Below are 25823 nucleotides of genomic sequence, written 5' to 3' on the forward strand. Positions count from 1 at the left end.
GCAAGAATACTGGAGTGGGTTGCCATGCCCTCTTCCAGGAAGTCTTCCCGAACGAGGGATCGAACCTGTGTCTCTTGTGTCTCCTGTATTGGCAGGCAGGTTCTTTACTACTAGCGCCACCTGGGAAGCCCCACTTTACTACTCGCCCAACCCCAATTCCTATTTTCAAAAAGACAGTCACAGATTTTTGCAGCTTTGATTGTAAATAAACACTGATGATACCTGAATGTCCTTCTCAATAAATCGCTTTCCCGTCTCCAGGGCCACCTCCAGCTGTTGAAGGAGCAAACGGAGAATATCAATCCGGGAGGATACTCCATTCTCAGTGGTCTTCTCTGAGTTCTTTGGCCCAACAGAGTGGTTAAGACTTGGAAGTCCACTGATTAGTCTCAACGTTAAGGAACGGATTCTTAACCACATTGTCTCCTCCTCCAGGGAAAGTTTCTTATGTTCTTCAGAAACATCCCTTAAAAAGAAACATTCCCAAACCATCCATTTTATTCATGTCAACTTTAAATCTTTTAAAGTTCACTTTCATTAGTCAAGATGACTTTGAACAGTCCCTCCTTTCATTTAATAGCTGAATGATCTTGAACAAACCAAAGCAGTCCAAGTCACCATCTTGGCATCCATAAAATGGAAAGATAACCTATCTAACAAGTCATTTTCCCCTTACATGAGACTGGTTTTTCTGATGATAAAATATGTTAATATAAAAAATTCAAACAACACATATAAAAAATGTTAAAAAATGGAAGGAAAATGGGCCCCAATAACCCAAGAATCCACAATATTAACATGCTTGGAATAGATCTTTTCATACTTTTACAATACAGATGTACAAAAAATGAACTACAAATATTTATATATTTTAAATAAAATGGATTCACAGTAGTGTTTATACTATTTTATAAACTGCATCTTTTTATGACAATGTATACAAAAAAGAGTTAACATAGTGAGCCTGGGGCTATTATCTTTATTTAGAAAGGCCTGCCTGCAGTGGTTGGCCCCTGGCTGAGGAAACCTGGTGTGCCAACCATTCCCTAAATGATCAGAGTGGCTCACTGTGCCTAGGCTGTTTACACAATCAGGTGGTTTAGGGTGAACAGCGCTCTCCTTCTGGGAGTCTGAAATGTTGGTACATGCTACATACTGGGTGCCTAACAACCAGTTGATAAAAACCTAGGGCACCGAGTCTTTAACGGGTTTCTCTGGGCAGAAATACCGCACACATGTTACTTCATTTTTCACTGCTCGAGAAAGGAGCATGCCTAGCGTGTTCCTTCACAGGAGGGAGAGAACACTGGAGTCTGTGCACAGGGTCCTCCACAACTCCACCTGAATCTCTTTCCCTTGCTGGTTCTGTCACATACCCTTCCTTTTGTTACAAAAGACCTTAGCTCTGAGTCCAACTACATGCAGAGTCCCATGAGTCCTGGCAAGTCACTGAATCACAGCATATTCAGAACTACCTTATGTACATGTCTCTGCAACTTCTTAGTTTCCACTTTCCTAGAAGTGAAAGTGAAAGTCACTCAGTCATGCCTTGCAATACAGTCCATGGAATTCTCCAGGCCAGAATACTGGAGTGAGTAGTCTTTCCCTTCTCCAAGGGTCTTCCCAACCCAGGGATCAAACCCAGGGATCGAACTCAGGTCTCCCACATTGCAGGTGAATTCTTTACCAGCTGACCCACAAGTTGGTACACAGTCTTTTCAATCTTGATATGTATCACTAAAATTCCCTATAGGAAAAGTTATATAAAGTTTTATTGCCATGTAAATGCACAATAGTCATTCACCCATAACCTTGCTGAGAACAAAAGTTAATCTTTTTTTTATCCAATAGGTTAAATCTTTATCTGATAGGTTAAAATATGAATATAAAGTGCATTTCTTTGAAATTCCTGTTAAACCCTTTGCCCCACTTGTTTTCTCAGTTATCTGCTTCTTATTGATTTATTGAGTTCTCTGTATATATGAAAGATATTAATATATATGAAGAAAGTTACTAATTTACCAGATACCTCTAGAACTTATTAACAAATCTACTTCTATATAGCAGGTTAATATTCACAGGGGTCAAATCCTTTGTTTCCAGATCTGATACAATGCTAAGAAAGGCTTTCCCAACTTTTTAAAAATATTTTTTATATTTACTTCTAGAATTTCTAGGTTTTTGTTTTTTTTTTTTTTTTTTAGAATTTCTAGGTTTTAACATAAAATCGTCAATCCATTTCTAACTTGTTTTCATGTATGGTGTGAAAGAGGAACTTTTAGGTTAGCCAGTAACTTCAACATAGGGATGAGGTTTATTTGCTTCCTTTGGCTTACCTGTATTTTCTGATCCCTATAATATACATGATATTGTATGACATAATTATATTTTATATATATATATATATATATATATATACACACATATATATATATAACTCTTAAATTCATCCTAATTCTTTTTTTTTGGGTTCAGCTTGCTAATGTTTTATTGAGTATTTTTACATCTGTATTCATAGGGGATACTGATACCTAGTTTTTTGTTTTAATTATTTATTTTAATTGGAGGCTAATTACTTTACAATATTGTAGTGGTTTTTGCCATACATTAACATCATCCTAATTCTTTAAAAATAAATTTCTTGGGGTTAAATTCCAGTTACCTGTCTTTTGGATCCCAGCTAAAGAAAACATTTAAGTCTCTGTTGTCTCGCAAGGCTTCCCATGGAATGTCATCTTCTTCTGGCCGAAGATTCATTGACTTTATACTTTCTGCTAAGCTGGTTGATCTGGGATATAGAAATTTTATTTAAGTATTATTCAATAGTGAAATAGCCAAGAAAACATGCTAGCCAGGACTTTGTTTTACTAGAAAGAGAGAAAAGGAAAGAGTGAAGGAAGGCTTTACTATTAAGAAGTAAAAGCTCATATAACATGAAATAGAACCAAGCACTGATCATATTGGCCACACACAGCCACACACAGCCAGAGAAAGGCATCTGGAAGCCTAACCAAAATAAAATTCATCAGCATTAATTCCCCAAATCTCATGTCTGTGGGATACGGGGAACCTTGTAATACAACATGGACCAGGGATAATGACCATGGCCCATTTGGCTTCTGTGTGGAACCTGGGATGGTGCTGCCAGTACTCCATCACTCCCCATGACAGCACTTTCTCCTTGCTTCCCTTTTCCCTCCTACTCCCCCCGCCTCATTTTTCTTTAGCTTAAGCCCACTAATGACACCCATGAGCCCATTAATGGCTCTCAGCATCTGATCTAAACCCTTAGTTCCTTATTAGCTCTCATGTAATACTTACATATTTGCTTCAAGTAGAAGGTCTAACAACATCCGCTCAGTACGGACTTGTGCAAAATGAAGAGAATTATTCAGCCTGTTCCTAAAAGCGATAAACTCTGGGATCTTCTCAAATGCACCATATTTGTAAGCTTGAATAATATATTCTGAGGTCTGGGAAAGAAAGATATCACCTTGGTATAAATATTTCACGTATCAGGCAATGAAGACAAACCTTGCCAGACAAAACAAAACACTCAAACTAAAATTAAGATGTTGAACCTCATCTTGAAAGTTTTTGGCCACCAAGCAGAATATCAGCTTTTAAAAATGTTATTTTTCTTCTATCATATACTGGAGTCAAATGTCTTCTTCACTAGTATTATTACTAATAATACTTAGCCGCTGCTACCACCACACAGACTTCCTCCTAGCAGTATGCCTTTCATTTCAACAGGACTGAAAGTTTTGTTATACACATCAGTCAAAATTTTGATTAGTGCCATAGTGGAAGGAATGTTACTCCATATTTTTCTGCATCTAAGATACACTTTCTTTTATATCAAAACACCAGTATAATATAACCATCCCACTACCATCAGAAGTAAAAAGTACTCTCCTTCAGAAAAAATGACAGGCTGCCTCTTGGTTATGTTTACTTCTGAATAAACACAGGACATACGTGTATTACATCAAGATAGAATTCACCAAACAAAAGACCTATAAAAATTCATGTCATAATCCATTCTGAAGACAGAAAATTCAAAAACCAGGTTACCAGTCCATCCAAACTACTATGCTAGAAATTCCATAAACAGGTAAATAAAGGGAACACTTAACACATGTGCTTTAATTAGATTAATACATATATACAGATGAAACATGAACAGAGGCAAGATACTAAACAGAAATTCTGGCACAACAGAAGGAAATCTCAGGGAAGAACTTCATGGGTATGGGCCTATGCCATCAGGATCAGAAATCAGAAGGACACCCTTTCGGGCTAAGGAAAGTATTAAGCTCAAAGCTGATGTCTGCCCCAAAGATCCTTTACAGAAAAGGTAGTCTTTTTGCACAGCCTCAGTCAGCTCTGTCCCCATCTCCATTATGACCGAGTAATTTGCCCAGTAGGAAAATAGGCCAATAGTCAACAACATACCCTCTGATACACAGCCTCGCAGGGTTCATTTCAGGCCGCGGGATTGCGCCACGGGCGCTAATTCAACTGCATTCGATGCGGCTTTTAAACCCCCATGGGACACCTCGGCGAGCTGTTTGCCTGCAGTATCTGGAGAAATTAAAGACGGACGGACACAAGAAAATTAAAAAGATTACTTGTGATCCTGCAGGTTTAAAGAAGGACTATCTGAAAAAGCTCAAGTGTACCTTCTAGCCTGATTAAGGGATAGTGATACTCCCAATCAAGGAGAGGCCAGGATACCCTCAACACATATGCCTATCCAATGGCCTCCTGGCTTGGAAAACATAGCAAGGTTTAACATCGGCCCTTGCAATAGGACCTTATAGTTTGGGGGGGGACCGAGGAGGGCGGGAAAAGGCAGCTGGTTAGGAACATATGATCCAGAGACTAATCAGGATAGAAATTTTATTCTGGTGATTCCAATCAAATTTATTAATTACAGTTGCAAAATACACTGTGATTAAAGGAAAGACTTCAGCCTTAACGAGTGCAGAGGAAGTTTTTAATTCCTGAGTGGGCCATGGAATACCACTTAAAAAAAGGGGGGGCAAGAGAATAAGGGGCCACAAAAAGGGAACGCAGCCCTCTGACTGACTGAACACAATCCGAGCTCTCTGGCTTCTGTTTCTGAGATAGTCCTCCTTTAACACTGCAGTGCAGTGTCGCTGCAGAGCCCGGAAGGGCCGGGGCAGCTTCCAACAGGACAGAGGCTGAGCGAGCCCTGGCTGGGAAGCAACAAGGCCTCACTGGAACTGCAGGCAAAACTGGAAGCCACGGGTAAAGACTTCCGAATACCCCAGAATGCTGTCTGTACCCATTTCTATTCATTTATGCGCCAAGGAGGCTATTTGGATCCCATATGGATGCCTGAAATGAACCCTGGTCACTGTGAAAATTAGCAAAATATTAATACATGGACATCAAATCTCTGAGTAATGATTTGTGAATACCTAAAACATAGACTTTTAAAGGCAATTTTTTTTTCAAGTATGAACATGTACGTTACTTCTGGAGATATGTGAATATAAGCTATTTTATATTTTATAAGTATTATAAAAATCTACTCCAAATAAGATGACGGCAGACAATGACCTTTCCAAAAAGAAAATCCCCATGTAGATTTCCAAATAGAACTTTCAATCCCACAGCACAAAGCCTTACAAAGATTTTTCAGGATTTTAAGGAGTAGGTGTTCTTTCAAAGAACGAATTAGGAACTGAAATATATCAGTCACTCAAGCAAAAAATCATCTGGGGATACCAAATACTACTGAGCATAAAAGATGTAGAACACAGAACTTTAGCTTTCCAGAGAGGTATTTCTAATACTGTCAGGAGGTTTAACACAGACAGTACAACACTACAACCATGACCTTTCTTAGCTTCAAACTCCTAAAGGGAACAGTCCACACCACAGTCTCCATTTTCCTATTCTGGGACTTGGCCTAGGCACTACAGTTTAAGGTGTTTGCCTTGCTGTATTGTGCCTTGCTTTTATCCCCAGGACCTAGTCCTCACCCTCTCCTCCCCCTCAGTTATATACTTTAATGTGATTAAATAGCTGTTTTGCTAGTTAGTAATAACACAAATAAATTTCAAGCAGAGTTCTAGTCCCAGATTCATAAATGCTTTACTTTTATCATCTTCAGCATCTCATGCTTTCAGGTGAATTAGTCACTCCTGCCACACATGACCATCAGGAAAATATCAAACAAAGATACCAAAAGCCGCTGAGGACAATGTGCTCTCTGAAATCACTCCTGGAGACTTCCTTTCCCTATTACAGTACTTTCGGTCGGGTTGTTTTATTTTATGTTTGTTTGTTTTGAAAACAATACTGGGTAAAATATATTTTGGGGAGAAAAAATATTAAAGTTTAATTTTTATTAGTATAAAATAATGTGCCTTTATTGACCAATCCATGAACAATATAGTTCCTCCAGAATGCTGGATGTTTGAAAACTGGAGGAAAACCAAACTTCAGACTTAGATTAATCCCTTAATTAACCCCCCACTCCCACATCAAAGCTATTTGAGAAACAAAACTTTAAAAAGGATTCTTCAGGATATTAAATGTTTATTCCCTTAGAAACACAGTAATGACAGTCAGAATAATGAGATTTGAAATACACTCTTCTTTCAAGTCTTTCCTCAGGTGGTGAATGGCAAGCACAGACACTTGCACACACAGTGAAAACGCACCGATTTCTAGCCTGACTGGGAGATCTCAGAACCAAGGCCTAGAGACTCTATTCTGACCCTAAAGCTAGGCCAGCAGCTTCTGAACAATATGCTTAAGTGCAGGTGCCCACTTGCGTTCCTCCCCGCTCAGAAGTTAGGGCACAGAATGAGATTTGAACAGACACGATCACTGTTGGGAAGTAGAGTCATGGGGAAGAGGGACAGAGCTTAAAAGCCAACTGACAATGCAAAGGTCGCCACTCTGTGCTGCACCAGCCCTCTAGGCCATGCCTTGAAGTGTAGCACAATTTAATTATCACAAGCTAAGAGAAACAAACCTATATTCCAGTGGTCAGAAATGCTTCTGTCCTGTCCCGGCTTTCTATTTAATACACACATGAAGAATTATAGATGAAAGATAAGTAGGCACAGCAGTCAGAGTTACAGAAGGGCTTTTAGAAAAATCTTCATGACTGCTGGCCAAGAAGAACCTCAGAAACCAGCTTCCTTGTTGCTGTTTCTTAGTTGCTGTTAGACCATGAAAATGGAACACTATGGGCAGACACCAGGCATGGCCAAATTCCAGGTGATGAGTCTTAGAAGCACACGAGAAGCAAGCAGGCAGTGACCACTGTAGAGGCATGTCTTTTCTCCACGTATGCTCCTGAGTGGTTATGCATCCTTCGATTTTAATAGAGACCATATGGCTTTCCCACAAAAACTTCTGCTTAACTGACAGGTGGAGACAATATATGCTTGCAGTGAAAAATATGGTGCAAATCCCATCCTTTCATTATGGCACATAAAAACTCTATCCTATTTATTATCACTTTAAAATACAAATTATTGACTTAAGTTTCTTAAAATGTCCTTCAAATGGTCAATTTTATAATTGTAAGAAAAGGTAAGTGTACTCTCTGCGATAAAGAGCACAGTTGTCATAAACTTCAGAAATCCATAAAGTAACAGAGAACAAATGATATTATAAAATCATATTTGGCATCCCAGGCTATAAACTCTTACGGGCTATTTAGTATACCCTCAGAAAGTCTCTTAGAGATTAAAAGACAGACCTAATAGGCACTTCCTATTCTGTTAATAACCAGTTTTTAAATACACTTGCAAGGATTCTATTAAACACACCTGTTCTAACAACCACGAGTAACTCTCTACCTCTGCCTAACAGCCTCTGGCCAGAAGGTATGGCCTAAGGCCTGGCAAGTACAGCACGGTGCACCTTCACGTGTGCGTTTGTGACTTGAAGGAAGACGCTCTCTGGATCATGTGGATTCAGTGGACCAAGACAACATTAAAAAAAAAAGAAAGAAATTTTTTTTTTTCACTTACATCTTTCTGGTTGGAGTGGAAAAACCTGAGTGCGAAGTTACACGATTGGGATGCAGCAGCATACTGACCTAGGGATTCGGCATATCGGGTCAAAAGATAACTAGGTCGGAAGGAAAAAAAAAAATGTTATACCTATCCACCTCTAGTATCAAATATTACACTTCAAATTACTACCCACCTCTAGTATCAAATACTACACTTCAAATTATTCAAATAGCTAGGCATAAGAAAAGTTTAAAAAACTCTGCCAAAGAAATGATGTAATTCACAGAATCAAATTTTTTTTAAAAAACAGCAAAGTTAATTCAGTTTTATACAATGCTGTCTTCCTAAAACAGCTCTATGGGACATGGAGAAAATACCCTTGACTCACCACAAAGAACAATCAAAATACAAATTCAAAGGATCTCTGAGATCAATGCATAATGTAGAAGTCTCAACCTCAATTGCAAGGCAGAGGTAGACTTCAAAATAATGTGTGCTAAGGAAAAAGAGTTCAAAGTACATTAACTGTTCTTTTGAATCTGAGGAAAAAATTTTTTAACCATTTCTAAATTGTACAAATTTAAAATTATCACAAAACACTGAAAGATATAAAAATCTGCTTTGCAATGGGTCATAACAGGTGATTATTTAATCTACAAAACATAATACCAGGAGCAACATTTCTGCTAAAATTAAAATACTAGAGTTCCATGTATGAGGACCCCACCCTGCTGTAGCTGGCTGCTCATTATTCAGAGTATATACTACCAACCCAATGGTGTCATGTTGGATATGCTTAGCATCAAGGCTGGAGTACAGATCCACCACTGGTTCAAACGCCCCCAGCATACAGTAGATTCGAACAAGCAGCAATTTGAATTGAGCATTGGAAGGGCTGTGAGTTAGTCCCTCTTCCAACAAAGTCAGGGCCTGCCACACAGCGGTCTCATCACCTAGAACCAAAATATAATAGCATTATCCAGTTTTTGACAGCAAATGGGGGTTCTCAAAAGTAAAAAACAAAAACTTAGTGACGTCATCCCCTCCACTATTTTAAGGATTAGGCTGGGGGGCACAGAACAAATTTTAGATACACACCTGAAAGCAAAATAGGGAATTTCCCTGAATAGACAGTCCCTCAATAGTTACCTCAGTTCTCAACTGAGGTAAGATCTGCAAAAATGATGCAACTTTAAGTTGCTGGGTCTTAAAGAGAAGTTTGGAATCTCACAGAATCCTAGATTCTGAGAAGAGATGGACTTTGAAGGAGAACTGGAATCTGCCAACCTTCCTAGTACAGGGGTTTCTCTATAAAACCCCAGACAGATGCTTTTTCTAGACATCATTTTTCTTCTACATGTAACTCTACTAATAGGATGTCAACTAATATTTGAAAAAAAAAATTGCCCTCTAATAATTAAACTAAAATGATACACTTTTTCTGGAGTACCAAAATTCAAAAAGTTACACACATCAATATTCTTAACGGGTAAGTAATTTCTTTTTTATGAAATTATCTAAAGAAAATAATATGAAATGCAGATAAAGTTTTACATACAAGGACATCCATTGTACTAATAAGAGAGGAATAGTAAACTATAGTTATACCCACACAGGGGAATATCATACAGCCATTTGACATTAACAAGGAATTTTTAATAGCAAAAAAAAAAATACAACAAAAAACAATTAAACAGTAATGACCAGTAAAACATACAGAATTCAAATGAGTATGAAGAGTTCATCTCAAGTATATAGAGCATTCACAAAGAAGGAAATATGCAAAAATGTTAGTGTCTTTAGGAAGCTGGAAAACTGAGATTAAAATATACCATTTTCCAGCTACTTTTGTTTAGGAAAAAAACATCTAAAATGAAAAGCTTCAAGCACTGAGCTTTTGAGATTACGTTTTATATGCTTTTTTCCCCAAGAGAAAAGAAACAAAATATAACCCAAAATTGGGGTTTTTAAATAAATATCATCTATAATCCTACCCAAACTATGTAAACTATCCAAGACCTACTCAAACTACCACTATGATTAATGTATTGCTTTTGCTATAATTACTTTTACACAGTAGTAATCACAGCATACATCCAATTTTGTGTTTTCTCATGCTGCTAACTGGTCTTTACAATCATAATTTTATTTAATTCAACACTCAGTGACCTAAACTCTGCAGTAACACTAGATATAAGACCCAGAGATAAGAGTCATAGGTGGTTGCTGGCCTCAACAAGTTCAGAATTGAGCAGAAGAGACAGTTGGACAATTACAGATAAATTTTTAAATCCAATGATATTCAAGGATAACCATAACTGAGTTTTTTTTAACTTCTTAATGATCTCTTTTAAATGGAAACAAAATTTCAAAGTAAATAGCAAAAAAAAAACAGGTTTAACTTACACTTCTGAACTATTACACCCAACATTATGAAGACATTTATCATCCTATTTTATTTTGCAAAGTTTAGAATATAACTGCAACTCTATAAAATTCTTCACCAAATCAAAGAACATCAAGGGTTGATGAGGATTTGGGGGACAAAATTTTTCTAATTAAATTTTATAATATAACAAAAAGGTTAAAAAAAACAGTATAAAATACATTAAGTTCTGAGGATATAATGTATAGCATGGTGACTACAGTTAACAACACTATATTGTTTATTTGAAAGTTGCTAAGAGAGTAGATGCTCATCACAACAGGAGTAGCTATGTGAGGTGATGAACTTTAACTAAACTCACTGTGGTAATCATTTTGCAACACATTATCATATAGTATACCTTAAAGTAACACAATGTAACATATCTATTATATCCCAGTAAAACTAGAGGAGGGGAAAATTATATCCTTCATGCCTCATTTCATTTGTGTAGCAGAATCATAAAGAGTCTTTACTGAATCTGTTACAATATTGCTTCTGTTTTTATGCTTTGGTTTCTTTGGTCCCATGCATGTGGAATCTTAGCTCCCTGACTAGGAATCCAACCTGCATCCCTACATTAGGTGAAGTCTTAATCACTGGACCACCAGAGAAGTCCCTGAGTAAGTGTTTGAGAGCATCATCAATTTAATCTTAAAGTACTCTTCTTAATCCTTTCACATTCAAATCAGTCTCTCTAGACATCCTCCCAATTTTCTGTACATTTCTTTTTTTTTTTTATTTAATCTATTTATGTATTTGACTGTGCCAGGTCTTAGTTGTGGCATGCAGGATCTTTGGTCTTGGTTATGGTATGTAGGATCTTCTAGTTGCGGCGTGTGGGATCTAGTTCCTTGACCAGGGATGGAACCCAGGTCCCCTGCATTGGGAACGTGGAGTCTTAGCCATTGGGCCACCAGGGAAGTCCCTCTATAACATTTCTAATTTTTATCAGATCCACCTTGAACAATGACTATGTCTACAACTGGAACATTCAGAATCACTTCCATTGACTTCAAGAAACCAAAAAAAGAAAAAGGAAAAAAGAATCGAAAACCCCCCAAAAAAAGAAAGAAACCTTGCATCTATAATATCTGTAACTTCCCATGTATTTGCACTGTGTGATTTTTTGACAACCTACCTTCTTTATTTCTCTGCCTTGTATTTCCCTTATCTGTAAAACTGTAACAATTTGAACTGTATTGTTAACAAGGTTTAAAATTAGCTAATTCATATAAAGTACTTTCAAGTGCCTGATGATCAACAAGTGTCAAGTGTTATTATTATTATACGGTCAGATATCTTGCTCCAAAACCAAGAGATTAGCAAAACCATGTCATTATGAGCAAGAACAGATGCTACGAATAAGTGGGGAAGGGTATCTGAGTAGAGACCAAATTACTAAGTAATCAGTTAGTTCATTATGGTTTTTACATTAAGATTACTTTTACAACTCTATGCAACCTCCTGAATCTGGGGCTCCTGATAGCAAGTACTTTGATGAAAAGAATTTCATCCCCACCTCCAGTAGAACACAGTATAACAAGCATCATATGGGTATATACAATGTCCTACAAAAGTTCAGAAAGGGCATAAAATCTGCAATGAGGAAAGGGGTGACATCAAGACAGACTTGTCAGAGGCACTCTTTGAGTAAAAGTTAGACGAAGGAGGTGAGACAGTTATTTCAAAGAGAGGCAACGTGATGTTCAGTGACAGAAACAGCAACAACAAAAAAGTAGATTTAGGGCTTTAAGTACTTAAGAATCTGGAGATGTAGGCAAAAGCTAGATTAGAGAGCATTGTAAACCATCCTAACAAGGCTGACCTTTATCCTCAAGAAAACAGGGCATCTCTGAAGGATTTTAAGCATGAGGAGGACATCAGAATTGAGTGCTTGGTGAAATGACCCACAAGAACAGGGTTGTGTCTGCACATACCATTGTCTCCCCAGCCCCGTTTCTTCTGTAGTTTATTTTCATTAATAATAATGCAGTAAGTAGCTATTTTTTCTCAAAAACTGCTAATAAGAGAAAACGTCAGAGCATGAGACCTAAAGAAAAGGCTGAACTATCTGCTGAATCGTCCTTCTCTTACTCAATGATTCATATTTCCTTTACCAGGTAGTCTATTCTTGTCTTAAATGGGTTACTCTGAACTATATTCCAAAAAAAAGTATACGTCTGTATGTAATTTTAAATGAACAAAAACAGCTATTTCATTCCATAGATTCATACATCTATCTCTAAATCAGTTTCTCTGCATTTTAATTTTGTAACTTTGTAATAGGCTGTTTACTCACTATTCAGAAACATTTTAAAACAGAACAGATATCCACTAATTTAAGATTATCCTGAATATACAGAGGATACTTAGAGACTTGGGTTCTTCTAGAAGCACCCTGGAGAAGGGCAAGAAGAAAAACCTAAAAGCATAAATCAAAGTCTCAGATTATGTAATTAGTCTAAGGATTTATAATCAATAAAAACAAAGAGTATGCTTTAAAAAAAAAAAAAAAAAAAAGGGTAAAAATAAATAAAGTTAAACTGAAATCACTGCTTTTTACCTGTTTCTCTCCATACATCAATAAGCACATGGACAGCAAGGAGACAGTAATAGTCTGAAAATTGCAATTCGGTTTTCAAACAGGATTTCCCTATAGGGGGAAAAAAATCGTATCTGTATTTTAAGATTTGTTCAATAATTATTTCCCCAAAGAGTTATGTAAAGCAAGAAAACGACAGCAGGAAGAAGGGTAAAAGAAACTATTAAGAATGAAGTAAATACCAGAAGAAAATATAAGCCATGAATTAAAAGTCAAAAAAAGGTGAGACTACACTCAGCTGGAGCAAAAGGCTTTCAGAACAGAGGTGGTACCAAATAGTCCTCAAAGGAGAGCAGCAAGATGTGAAAGGTTTCAAGTAAAGAAAAGAACAGACATCAAGAGCTATGTACAACTAATGTAAAATGCTCATTACACCACCTAATTTTTTAGAATACAGTTAGAGAAATACTAACATCATCCACTTAGATAATTTATATTTTATTACACATATCTATGCAATTTGAACATCATCTACTTCTAAACTACATATATACCTTACAATTTACAACATTCTTTTTGTTCATTTACATGCTGCTGCTAAGTCACGTCAGTTGTGTCCAACTCTGTTGCAACCCCATAGACGGCAGCCCACCAGGCTCCGCCATTCCTGGGATTCTCCAGGCAAGAACACTGGAGTGGGTTGCCATTTCCTTCTCCAATGCATGAAGGTGAAAAGTGAAAGTGAAGTCGCTCAGTCGTATCTGACCCTTAGCGACCCCATGGACTGCAGCCCACCAGGTTCCTCCATCCATGGGACCCTCCAGGCAAGAGTACTGGAGTGGGTCGCCAGTGCCTTCTCCGGTTCATTTACATAGTCTATATATTAAGAATATTAAGGCCTACAAAGTAGAAAATGTGACAATTATCATAAACTCTGCAATTCATCTGAGTCCCAATGTGATGAAAAGTTGGCTCGCCAGCTCAGGAAGAATATGGCTATCTGGGGCCTATTAAAATTTTTTAAAACTCCAAGCTTAAGAAAGGCTTTGCATTTTATTACTTGGATAGTGTTCCCACTTGATAAAATATTTTTCTTGCCAAAAGCATTAAAACAGTGTGCTATGAGTAATTAGCCTCCAATTAAAAAAAAAAGTATACAGACATTAAAAAAAAAAAACCTGACTTCTAAGTCTTAGCAGAGCAGGGAACTACTGAACACTTTGAAAGGTTGCTCACCAAATTCCAGGCCGTGCTGGTACCTTAACATCAGCTCTCTGACCACACCCAGCTTCTGGCTCTTATCCATCGTGTGGTACAAGCCGAGTAGCCTCGTCAGCTGCACCACACACAAATGTCGCTGCAGAGCTCTGATGTCGGCAGGCAGCGCCAACTTATCCTCTGTTGGTGTTGACAAGGGAACCACTCCAAGTAACTGATTAATAAACTGCAAAGTTGAAAGAAAAAAAAAAAAGTACAGGTCTCAAAATAGAACTCATCTTTAGTAGGTCACAATTAACAAATACCGAAATGGTCTAAAAAAAGACATCAAGGAGAAATACAAATTAAAACTCCATTTTCTATCTACCAAAATTGCCAACAAAACACTTCTAACAGCACACATGCTGGTGAAACTCCAGTGAAACAGGCACGTGTGAAACAATCACTACTTGGTCAAAAGTGTTAATGCTGACACCATGCAGTAAGCACTAAAAGATGTAAAGAACTGGAAATGTTTCTTAAATTACAATGCATTAACATAATATACAATGTCGTAATGAAAAAGTTTATTTAGGAAGACTGTAAAAAAGAACAGTTACCCTAAAACAAACACTCTATTATACTACAAATAAATTCTTAAAGGAAACATTATACACTGAAGGGAATGTCAATAGCCTTAAATTGTTTTTTTGATTAAAGCTTTAATTTTGATATAATTATAGATTTGCATGAAGTTGTAAGAAATAACACAGATCCTGTGTACCCTTCACCCAGTTTTTCCAATGGTAACACCTTTTTTTTTTTTTTTTTGGCCACGCTGTGTGACATGCAACATTTTAGTTCCCTGACCAGGTATCAAACCTGTGGTCCCCTGCAGTGGAATCAGAGTCCTAACCACTGGACTAGGAAATTCCATCCCTATGGTAACATCTTGTATTAAAATGTTTAATTCTCTAAATATGGAATAAATTTTTTAAAATGTGAGTTCCACAACCAGTTCAGTTGCAATACTGGCAAAAGTGAGTTAGAAGACTTAACTGGAAGGGACCCCTACACTGCAGTCAGGGTGCCTGTTTACACGTCACACATGCTTGGATGCTATATTTTGCAGCTGTCAGGATGTGAGAGAATGCTTGAGCAGCACAAGCCTGGGGTTCTAAGAGGTGTTTATGGAAGAGAAATGCAGTCAAGGGGTCACTATATTTTGTGTCTTCCCTATATTTTATGATCCAAAATTAACACATTTTAAAGAAAATAAAAGTTCCAACTACACATTTATTAAACACAGGCTATTTTCACTCCCTTCCAAGATCCTATGAAGACGACAGTGAAGAACAAAAAAGGACTCATAACGATCAAGAACATGTGAAATGTGAAGAGATGACAGCGAGTAAAAAGCATTAACAAGATTTCAAAAGATAAAAGACACAAGGGCAGGCGGTAGGTAATAACCAATGTATGGAGTCAAGAATGCTGGAATCCAGCAGTATGCAACAGGGAGGCCACCAATAAGCAGCAAGCCTCTTCTAGCTGCGGAGCCTTGGAAGACTCAGAAATTAAAGGCAGGAAGTATGTCTGAAAGCTGAAGTGCTGGTGGAACTTCAACAGGAGAATCTGCTAAATTCTAAAAAGTTAGATCCCTCCCAAGGTCACTGAGTGAATTCCTAAACCCAGTAGAAGTCAGGGTTTTCCTTCATCCCCAGGAGAAGCTGAACCACAGAGACTGTAGACTCAAGGGGAGACAGGAACAGATCTGTTAACCTCACATTTCAGACAACCCCCTAAGAGGAGTTTCAAACGTTCATGGTTCTGTCAGACTGACTGGGGTGAAATGAACAAAAAACAAAAATAAGAAAGAAAGTTGTGTAAAAAAGCTATTATCTCCATATGTAAAGTGGCTCAGCTGTGATTATTTAGTCATAAAAATATAAACACTGAATAATGACTATACTATATTGAGGGGAAAGTATGTAAGGGAAGGAGTAGGATGTTAGAAATGAAATTATTGCTTTCCACAGTAGGATCCCATGGACAGAGGAGTGTGGTGGGCTACAATCCATGGCGCTGCAAAGAATCGGACATGACTTAGCAACTAAACACACACAGACAATAGGATACCAACAGATGAAGACTGTAACCATAAAGATAAAGAACTATATGAGCGTACAATTTAGAAATACAGTGTTAAATAACAAAAGAAACAGTTAAAGAGTTGAAAGTAATTTGTCTGCACAGAGCCAGAACTAGGGCTGGAGAAGGCAAAGAGCTGCAATTGTTTTTCAAGATAAGCCTTGTAGTACCATTTGACTTCAATTTTATACATGTAATTTTTAGATACAAATAAAAATTAAAATTCCTAGTCATCAGGCAGTTTCACATCCGTCATAACTTTGCTTCAATTTCTCTACAATTGTATGAATTTTAACTTTATTATGATCAGATAACCACATCTGTAACAAAAACTCTGTGGCATTAGTTTTCATGTTTTTTATTAAATGCCCAAATAATTTTTATTGCCAGCTCTTCCATTCTTGTAAGCCATTTTATATTTCTTGTAAACCATTTTATGTATCTAGTTATGTTTATTATTAAGGCCTTCCAACAGGTTTTGTCATAAAACAATATGTTCATTCTCTGTTCTAGTCTTTACAGTTTTACTGCTATACAAAAAGCTTCTTTAAAAACTGGAACTATTTTATTGTTAACTTAAAATCCCAGGACAAAGTAAACAAAATATAAAAATGTCACCAGAGGTGAGACACTTTGGGATAACTGAACTGTATGGTCCATTCTCAGGGGCCAGTCCCATTTTAGAACGTGTCTCCTAATTCAGTGGGACAGCAGTTCTCAGTGTGAGCCTTACTTGGAGAGTCCACAATCCTCTAACAAACATACTGCTGAGCGGCAGAATTTTTAGCTACTGAAGTCATCCTGCATTTAAAAAGTTGTGGCAGCAAAATTGCCCCTCTCAATTAAAAAGTTTACACAGGACTACAAAACACTGCAATAGCTTTCAACCCTTTGTCTCACTAAACAATGACCACCTCAACACTGCTAGTATTTCGCTATTTCTAGAGGGTTCTTCCCAGTAGATTACTATATGGGGTCACAGAGGTGACCTAAGATTTTCAAACCTAAGATTTTATGTCGATAAAGTAGAGCTTCTGGTTCTAAAACAGTGCTAGCAAACTTGTATGAATCTCAACTTAATGAGATGTAAGCACTCCTCTAATGCATTCCCATCATTTGATGCTTTAATTTACAAGATGGTAAGCACTATGAAGCATGGTCGATTGTTCCCTACCTTAGCACTCAGCACATAACATGGGTGCCACTTACTGAACGAATCTCTCTCTCCCACATGGTTCTATTTTCTGCTTTAATCCCTCCAGTAGCATGAAACTCGCATGCTGCGTTTTTAGAGAACTGTGACTATATAAAAGATCTTTTTCTCACTGAGCCAAATTCTTGATTCCCTGCAACAACTTCTTGCTGGTCCCTGTTCTTATTCCTCTTCTACAGGAGAGCTTCTCAAATTAGGAGAAATAAAGTACTGTCAGCACCAGACCAAACATCTCTCTTCCAATCAACCATTTCTCAAAGGTTTTCAAGTATAACCCAGAACCTTCTTTTCTGGATATATTACAATTTATCTAGAAAACTTCTAAAGCTTAGTTTGAGCTTAACAGCACTCCAAGAATAACCGTTTCCAAACCAAAGTGAATGGTGGCAGTCGTTTCAGAATCCAACAGAGAACACTGGCTACTTAGCAGTTTGGGAAAGCACTGCTGCATCTGCCCTGGATGTGTAACCTCAAGCCCGCCAGCACACTGAGCGCAGGTGGACTAAGGGTGCGGTCACGAGACAAACGCTGCGGTCATCACCACCGCACCCCCAGAGCTTCACTCATTCCACATGGGTGACAGAGGCTTTCTGGGAGGATAGATGGTGGGAGCCCTGTGACAGGAAGACTTCCAACCTCCACTAATTAAGAGCTTTTCATAAGTGAAGCTGACAAAGGTCACAGACTTTCTTGACAGACACTAGTATTTCTTTATATAGTGCTCTATCCTACCTTGGGCACACTCTTCTTCCAACTGGTAGAGTACTCCAACTGCCCATTACCCAAGGATACTCGGGACTAAACGCTTAAAAACCTTTAATATGCAAGAAGGCATGAAATTCTCATTAATGGGTGAATAATCTGATCCAATACACGTTGCTGCAGATGAGGAGTCTAAAGATAAGGTTCGCCACTTCAGCATGTAATTGATTCACACTGATTTAATCACACGAAAAAAATCCTGATAGTTGACAATTAACCACAATATGGTACCCAGGCTTAGATCCCTGAAGAGATAAAGGACACTAATGGAACAGCTACAGAAATACAAATAAAGTCTAAAGGCCAATTAACAGTAATGTATCAGTTTAGTTCTGACAAATGTACCACTGTTTTTAAGATGTTAACATTGGGGGAAGCTAGGTGAAGGGTATAGTGTAACTTTCTTTACTATATTTACAACTTTCCTATAAATGTAGTTATTCCAAAATTAAGGGGTTTTATTCTTTAATTTTATTGAAGTATAGTTGCTACAATATTGTATTAGTCTCAGATATACAGAAAAGTGACTTAGCTATATTTTTTTTTAGATTCTTTTACATTATAGGTTTTTATAAGATATTGAATCCAGTTTCCTGTGCTTTTTTATCTATTTTATATATAGTAGTGTGTGTATCTGTTAATACCATACTCCTAATTTACCCCATCCCCCCTTGTTCCCCTTTGGTAACCATAATTTTGCTTTCTACATCTGTGAGTCTGTTTCTGTTTTGTAAATAAGTTCATTTGTATTATTTTTTAGAGTCCACATATAAGTGATATATTTGTCTTTGACTTACTTTGTTTAGTATGATAATCTCTAGGTCCATCTATGCTGCAAATGGCAACACTTCATTCTTTTTTATAGCTAATATCTGATTTCATGTGTGTGTATGTTTATGATGTATGTATGCAAGGGCTTCCCTGGTGGTGCAATAGTAAAGAATCCGCCTGCCAGTGCAGGATAAGCGAGTTCAATCCCTGGGTTGGAAGATTCCCTGGAGAAGGAAACGGCAACCCACTCCAGTACTCTTGCCTGGGAAATCCCATGGACAGAGGAGGCTGGTGGGCTACAGTCCATAGGGGTGCAAGAGAGTTGACATGACTTAGCAACTAAACAATGTAAGTATATATGTGTGTGCATATAGACATAGATATACACGTACCATATCTTCTTTACACAGTTATATGCTGATGAATACTTAGGTTGCCTTCTTGTCTTTACTACTATAAACAGTGCTGCTATGAACACTGCGATGCATGTTATCTTTTCAAATTAGAGTTTTCATCTTTTCTGGCTATATGCCCAGGAGTAGGATTGCTGGATCACACGGTAGTTCTATTTTCAATTATTTAAGGAACTTCCATACTGTTTTCCACAGTGGCTGCACAAATTTACACCCCCACCAACAGTATAGGAGGGTTCCTTTTTCTCCATACCCTCTCTAGCATTTATTATTTGCAGACTTTTTTTTTTTGGGCAGACTTTTTGTTGAAGGCCACTCTGACTGGTATGAGGTGATACTTCACTGTAGCTTTGATTTGCATTTCTCTAATAATTAGTGATGTTGTATATCTTTTCATGTGCCTGTTGGCCAACTGCATGTCTTCTTCAGAGAAATGTCTATGTGGGTTTCAAGGTTTATTTTTTAAAAATCCCTAAGATTTGAGTTCCAGACTGCTTCAGCAAGAATAAATCATGCTTTGACAAAATCAGCAATTAACTGCTACAGTTTTGAAAAATCAGAGACAAGACATTAAAAGGAAAGTCCACTGGACTTCATCAAACTTTAAAATTTTAAAGTATGGGGATTTCCTGGTGGTCCACTGGCTAGGACTCAGTGCTTTCACTGCTGAGGTTTGACCCCTAGACAGGGAGCTAAGATCCTGCAAGTCCCATGACATGGGCAAAAACACAACTTTGCTCTGCAAAGGATCCTGTTAAGAGGATGAAAAGACAAGATATAGTCTGGGAAAAAATATTTGAAATCACATATCTGACAAAGGACTTATATCCAGAATATCTAAAGAATTCTCAAAACTCAACAGTAAAAATCCCTGGTGGCTCAGACGGTAAAGCATCTGCCTACAATGCAGGAGACGTGGGTTTGATCCCTGGGTCGGGAAGATCCCCTGGAGAAGGAAATGGCAACCCACTCCAGTACTCTTGCCTGGAAAATCCCATGGACAGAGGAACCTAGTAGGCTATAATCCATGGGGTCACAAAGAGTTGGACACGACTGAGCGACTTCAACAGTAAAAAAAAAAAAAAAAAAAATCAATCAGAAAATGAGCAAAAGATAATAACACACATTTCAACAGTAAAAAAAAAAAAAAAAAAATCAATCAGAAAATGAGCAAAAGATAATAACACACATTTCACAGATGGCAAACCAGCACATGAAAAAATGTTTAACAATATTAACCATTAGGGAAATGCACATTAAAACCATAATGAAACATCACTACATATTTATTAGAATGGCAAAAATAAAAAACTGAGATAACACCTAATGTTGATGAGGATGCTGAAAAACCAGATGACTCATACATAGCTAACAGGAATTTAAAAGACCTAGCCACTGTGGAAAAGTTCAGCCTTTTCTTTAAAAAGCTAAACATGCAGCTACCGTAAGACCCCACAGCTGAACTCTTGCGCATTTTCTCAGAGAAATGAAGACTTAGGTTCACATAAAAAACCTGCATGCAAATGTTCACAGCAGCTCTATTTGTAATAGCCTAAAACCAGAGACACCCACATGTTCTTCAACAAGTTAAAGAAACTTGTGGTACATCCACATCAAGGAATATTATTCAGAATAATACTGCTGTACCAGCAATGAACATGGCACATGTAACAACACAGATGAACTCCAGGGAATTACACTGAGTAAAGAAAGTTATACACAATATGATTCCATTATATAACATTCTTAAAATGAAAAGACTATGGAAAAAGAAAACATATTAGCAGCTGCTAAGGGAGAGGGATGGGTAAAGGAGGAGATACAGGGAGGTGGCTGTGGGCAGAAAGGGTAGGCAGCACATGGGGCACTCTGGTGGCAGAACTACTATGCATCTTGTCTACATAGTGGCCACATGAATCCACATGCACTACACACACTAAATATATACACACAAACACACCACATATATACACACAAATGAATGCACGTAAAACTGGTGAAATCTGAATAAGGTCAGTGGATTTTATCAATGCCAACTTCCTAATTATGGTATTACACCAGTTATGCTAGATCTCACCATTAGGCAAAATGGGTGAAAGACATACAGATCTCTCTGTATTATTTCTCTTACAACTGCATTTCTCGCTCTATACACACACACACATATACACACAGAGAACAGGAGAATTCAATTACCTACCAGGGGCTTATTCTCACTGAGGCTCAGCTTTACAAGAAATTATGCCTTAAATCTGATAGCACCTAGACTACTTGGCTTGATAGAGCAATATCTTGATAATCTCATGTTCACTACTTTCAGCCATTTTAGAAAAGAAACATGAACTCTTAATTAGTTACAATAAATACAGGTAACCAACAGAACCCTACTTACTTTTGTACACTGTGTAGCAGGCAAGAGGTCAACAAACACCTTGAGGTCTGTGAAACAACAAGGTTTATCCCCAAACTTTTTAAAATACTGGAACATTAATTCCTCTGGATCACCTAAGACAGAGGAGGGTAAAATATCACTAAATAATACATGGACTAAAGAAATTTCTAATTTAAGTGATAAGTCTGATTTGAGAAACATTTATTTCAATTAAATGAAAATTTTGCTTCAATGAGAATGAGATGACAATGAGGGCCGGAAGATGGCTTGCTCGTTTAAAAATAAACGAATACTGGAAAAAGTTGAATCTTACCAACTCAGTTATTACACTGAGGAAATGTGAAGTTTTGCATTCAAATGAAGTTTAAATAGTTAAAAAGTTTTCATTAAAGTTTAAATACTTGATTCTATATGCAAGCATTAAACAAACATGCTTTTCTCCAGTTCTTGAACTACTTAACAAATATTAGATAAATGTTAACTGAATGAAAGATAATGTTTGTTAACAGACACACCAACAGAAGAGAAAGTCGATGGGAAGAGCCATGGGCCAATAACTCCCAAGTCACAATGTAAAATTTAAACCTGGGTATGCAGAAAGCTGCCAGCTCATTTTATTTTTCCTCAAATTAAAAATAAAAATAATAAAAGTAGAGTGCTCTCAAACTGAACTAGACTTAGGAAGCAGAGACTTTTATTACGATCTCTGTAAGATTTCAGGTCTCAGTTCCTTCTCTGTTCCTAGGAAGGGAGATCCCACAGCTTTAATCAGATTCTCACAGGTCTCTGTGATCCAAAAGAGACTAAGAATCACTCACTGGTAAGAAAAAGACAAAAACTTCTTCTGTGTGTGGAGATTAGACAAATCCAATTTGTAAGATTCAGGTGGGTGAGAGGGAAGAGGAAGATAGGGCAAGTGTGAAAGCAGATCCAAATAGTTTTCTTTCCAGCTTTGGAAAGAAAGCAATTTTTTTTTGGCTGCACCATGCAGCTTGTGGGATCCTACTTCCTCAACTTGGGATTAAACCCAGGTCCCCTGCAGTGGAAGCACAGAGTCCTAACCACTGGACCACCAGGGAAATCTGAAAAAATCCAATTCTTTGAAATATATTTTAACAATATTTTGCTGAAAGTCACGTGAAAAATTTTCATTTGCAATTCAGGAATAAACACAAACTACAGTGACTGAGGTAGATGCAAAGAAAGAAGTCAACATGGAATTCAAAACTGGCTGTGAATAATCGACATACAGAATGACAGAGATAGCCAGTTAATTTTAGAATAAACTGCAGAGAACACTGATTACATGATTAGAAGGGACAGAGATGTTCTAGGATAGGTTTTAGGTGTTGAGAAGTGCTCGTCATCTGAAGACAACTGGTCCCTAAAAAAACCCTCTTAAAGTTAATCAAGTTTTAATGAGAACCAAATTTCTATAATGATGAATGAGGTGGGGGGGGGAGGGGAAAGGTTCTTTGGAGCTTTATCTTAAAAAAAAAAAAAAAAAGAAACTGAAAATGTTTTTAAAGTTCACGATCCTAAACCTAACAAAATTTAGGATATAATTAAAACTAAAGCTAATTCTAATTCTTAATATGAGCTGATTTGGGCTGGGAATAGTGCTTTTTTCCCCATCAAACTGTGAACTAGTACAATATGACCACATTCACATCTTGTGCAGTAAACTCAACAAGAACCATTTTACAAAAACATCTAAGTGCTTCATCAAATTTCCTGAAGGTCTCTCTTAATACTCTACTATCCAAATCATTCTTTTCTCCCATCTTGTCATTATCCTTATAAATTTTCTCCTCAACTGTTAACTGCTCTAACTTGGCCAGAAGTTATTTTGTCAATAGTTTTGTGAGTGCTTAGAACAGATTTTCAAGAAATTCATTCATTCATTTATTGAAATCCTGGAACTTTTACAGAACTAGCTATTTTACTTTGAAATTGATTTTGATATTATTGTTAGGTCAGCAAAAGAATGCCTGACAAAGACTCTGATGGCATAGAGAGAAATGTTAAAGTTAAGCCAAGTTGCATGTGTGACTGAGGCCTAATTTTATTAGTGATCCATTCATCAGTAAGTCTTTTCAGGTTATGAAGACATTTGCTTTGCAAAACACAACTTTATCACTGTAGGCCTCAGAGAACAGATACTGCCCTTGGGTACTGAGTGTGTCCCTATCCCTTCTCCATGGTTCCCAAATATTACAGCTTCTTACCCAGTTTGTACTCATCATTAAAACCCTGACGTCGTAAACGTCTAATCAGCTCCAGTTTAGCTAGATGTGGTCCTCGGAGATGGCGAGAATTTTTAGATTCTTCTGTTATCCGATCTTCTATAAACCTCACAGCTTCTTCTGCAGAATAATGTACTTCTCCTTCTAAAGAGCTGGGTATAAACACATGAAAAAGGTATTTTGTGCCTCTGTTGTTTTGTGCCAAAACTTACAAGTCAAGCCAAACTGATATCAAGAAACAAATTAAAAATAAAAAGTATCTAATAACAATAAAACAATACAAATGAGAATAAAAGCTATGAGCATATTCTGACGGTTAATATGACACATGATTCCTCCCAGTTCTGGCATCTGATTATTACAGAGACTAACTACCTCTACTGTTTTCTTAAAAAAACATTATTTATATATTTTGCATATATGAAATATTACCTAATTAAAAATATAAGTAAATTTTAGTGCTAAGAAAATGAGGCTGAGAAAAATTAGAGACTTAGCTAATATCATAAAGTAAGCATCAGTTCATAATTGGTTATCATGAATCCTATTTCCTTATTCACTTTTTTAAAAGATCCTATTTATGAATACTGTCTGTAATAGCCCCCAAAACAGCAATCAGCAACAATACAAGTACCCATCAACAGAAGGCAGATTAAATGAATTTTACACCTTTCTAAAATGGAGTTCTCTTAAGTCACTAAAAAGAATTAATCAAATCTGTGTTTATTATATATGGAAAGACACCCAAGATACATTTTAAGGCGGGAGAATACCAAGTTGTAAATCATTACATCTAAAACAACTTCATTTTTATGTTAAATAAGAATAGTTATGTTAGTATATGCATAATATAAATAAATTTGGAAAAAAAGACACCAAAGTCTTTTTCAAATAAATCTGGAAGATATCAAACTATTATCAAGAGTAACTTCTGTCAATCGTATCTCAATAAAACTGGGAAAAAAACCATCCTGGGATGACAGGGTAACTAGGAACTAACATTTTTCACACCACAGTTTCTGTCCTAATTTAGGATTTTTACAATGGACATGTGTTTATTTTAAAATTTTAAAATGGAAAAAAAAATTTTTCTTTGAAAGAGATACATTATTGAAACAGAGAATTCAATTAGGCTTATAAGGAAATCTTTTTGCTACAACATATTAAAAAGTGCTGTAACTCAGGAAAGACGACAACTTACTGTTCACCTTCAGCAGGAGGAGTCCAGGCCTCTTCAATCAGTCGAAAGACAGAATCGAAATAAGTCAGATAGAACTGCCAGTCATCTGAGCTAAAATCAGATTGAATGGTGCACACAGGATTAAACCCAAGTTGTGACAAATCTGCCTGAGGAACCATGATACTCAACTTATTTTCTAAGTGATATTTTAGTCTTCATTAGGAGAAATCCAATCTTCCCTCTGGGTTTCTTCTACAGCCCTAAAAGGGCAGCAACTCCAAAGGTATTTTCAAGGTCAAACAATTCTAAGAAGCTATTCTTTCCTTCAATAAAATGACCAGGTCTAAAAAACTAATATTCTTTATAGAAAACCCACCACATTACTGCTTCCTAGGTGGGCTGGGGGGAGACCAATACTTAGTTTGACAAATTAATGAAATTTCAGCATTCATTCTGAATACTCAGCATCCTGGTGGCGAAAGTTTCACTATACCTCTTTACTGTAAGATGAAGGCT

At 37.0% G+C, this 25823-nt stretch overlaps 1 protein-coding gene across 3 annotated transcripts in view; it reads right to left on the reverse strand.

Moving 5' to 3' along the window:
* Window positions 1–25823, reverse strand: part of NAA25 (N-alpha-acetyltransferase 25, NatB auxiliary subunit) — a 62522-nt gene that overhangs the window by 13865 nt on the left and 22834 nt on the right. For 2 of the 3 annotated variants that reach the window (XM_061141781.1, XM_061141783.1), the window contains 10 exons: window positions 25329–25418; window positions 24110–24279; window positions 21882–21994; window positions 14219–14426; window positions 13004–13093; window positions 8785–8965; window positions 8028–8127; window positions 3322–3473; window positions 2663–2788; window positions 223–466 (listed from right to left, as the gene is read on the reverse strand). In XM_061141781.1, coding sequence (XP_060997764.1) covers window positions 223–466; window positions 2663–2788; window positions 3322–3473; window positions 8028–8127; window positions 8785–8965; window positions 13004–13093; window positions 14219–14426; window positions 21882–21994; window positions 24110–24279; window positions 25329–25418 — 1474 coding nt within the window. The remainder of the gene's footprint in view (window positions 1–222; window positions 467–2662; window positions 2789–3321; window positions 3474–8027; window positions 8128–8784; window positions 8966–13003; window positions 13094–14218; window positions 14427–21881; window positions 21995–24109; window positions 24280–25328; window positions 25419–25823) is intronic. The other variant, XM_061141782.1, reaches the window with a different exon arrangement.

Source organism: Dama dama, chromosome 5 (genome assembly GCF_033118175.1).
Source record: "Dama dama isolate Ldn47 chromosome 5, ASM3311817v1, whole genome shotgun sequence".
NCBI lineage: Eukaryota > Metazoa > Chordata > Mammalia > Artiodactyla > Cervidae > Dama > Dama dama.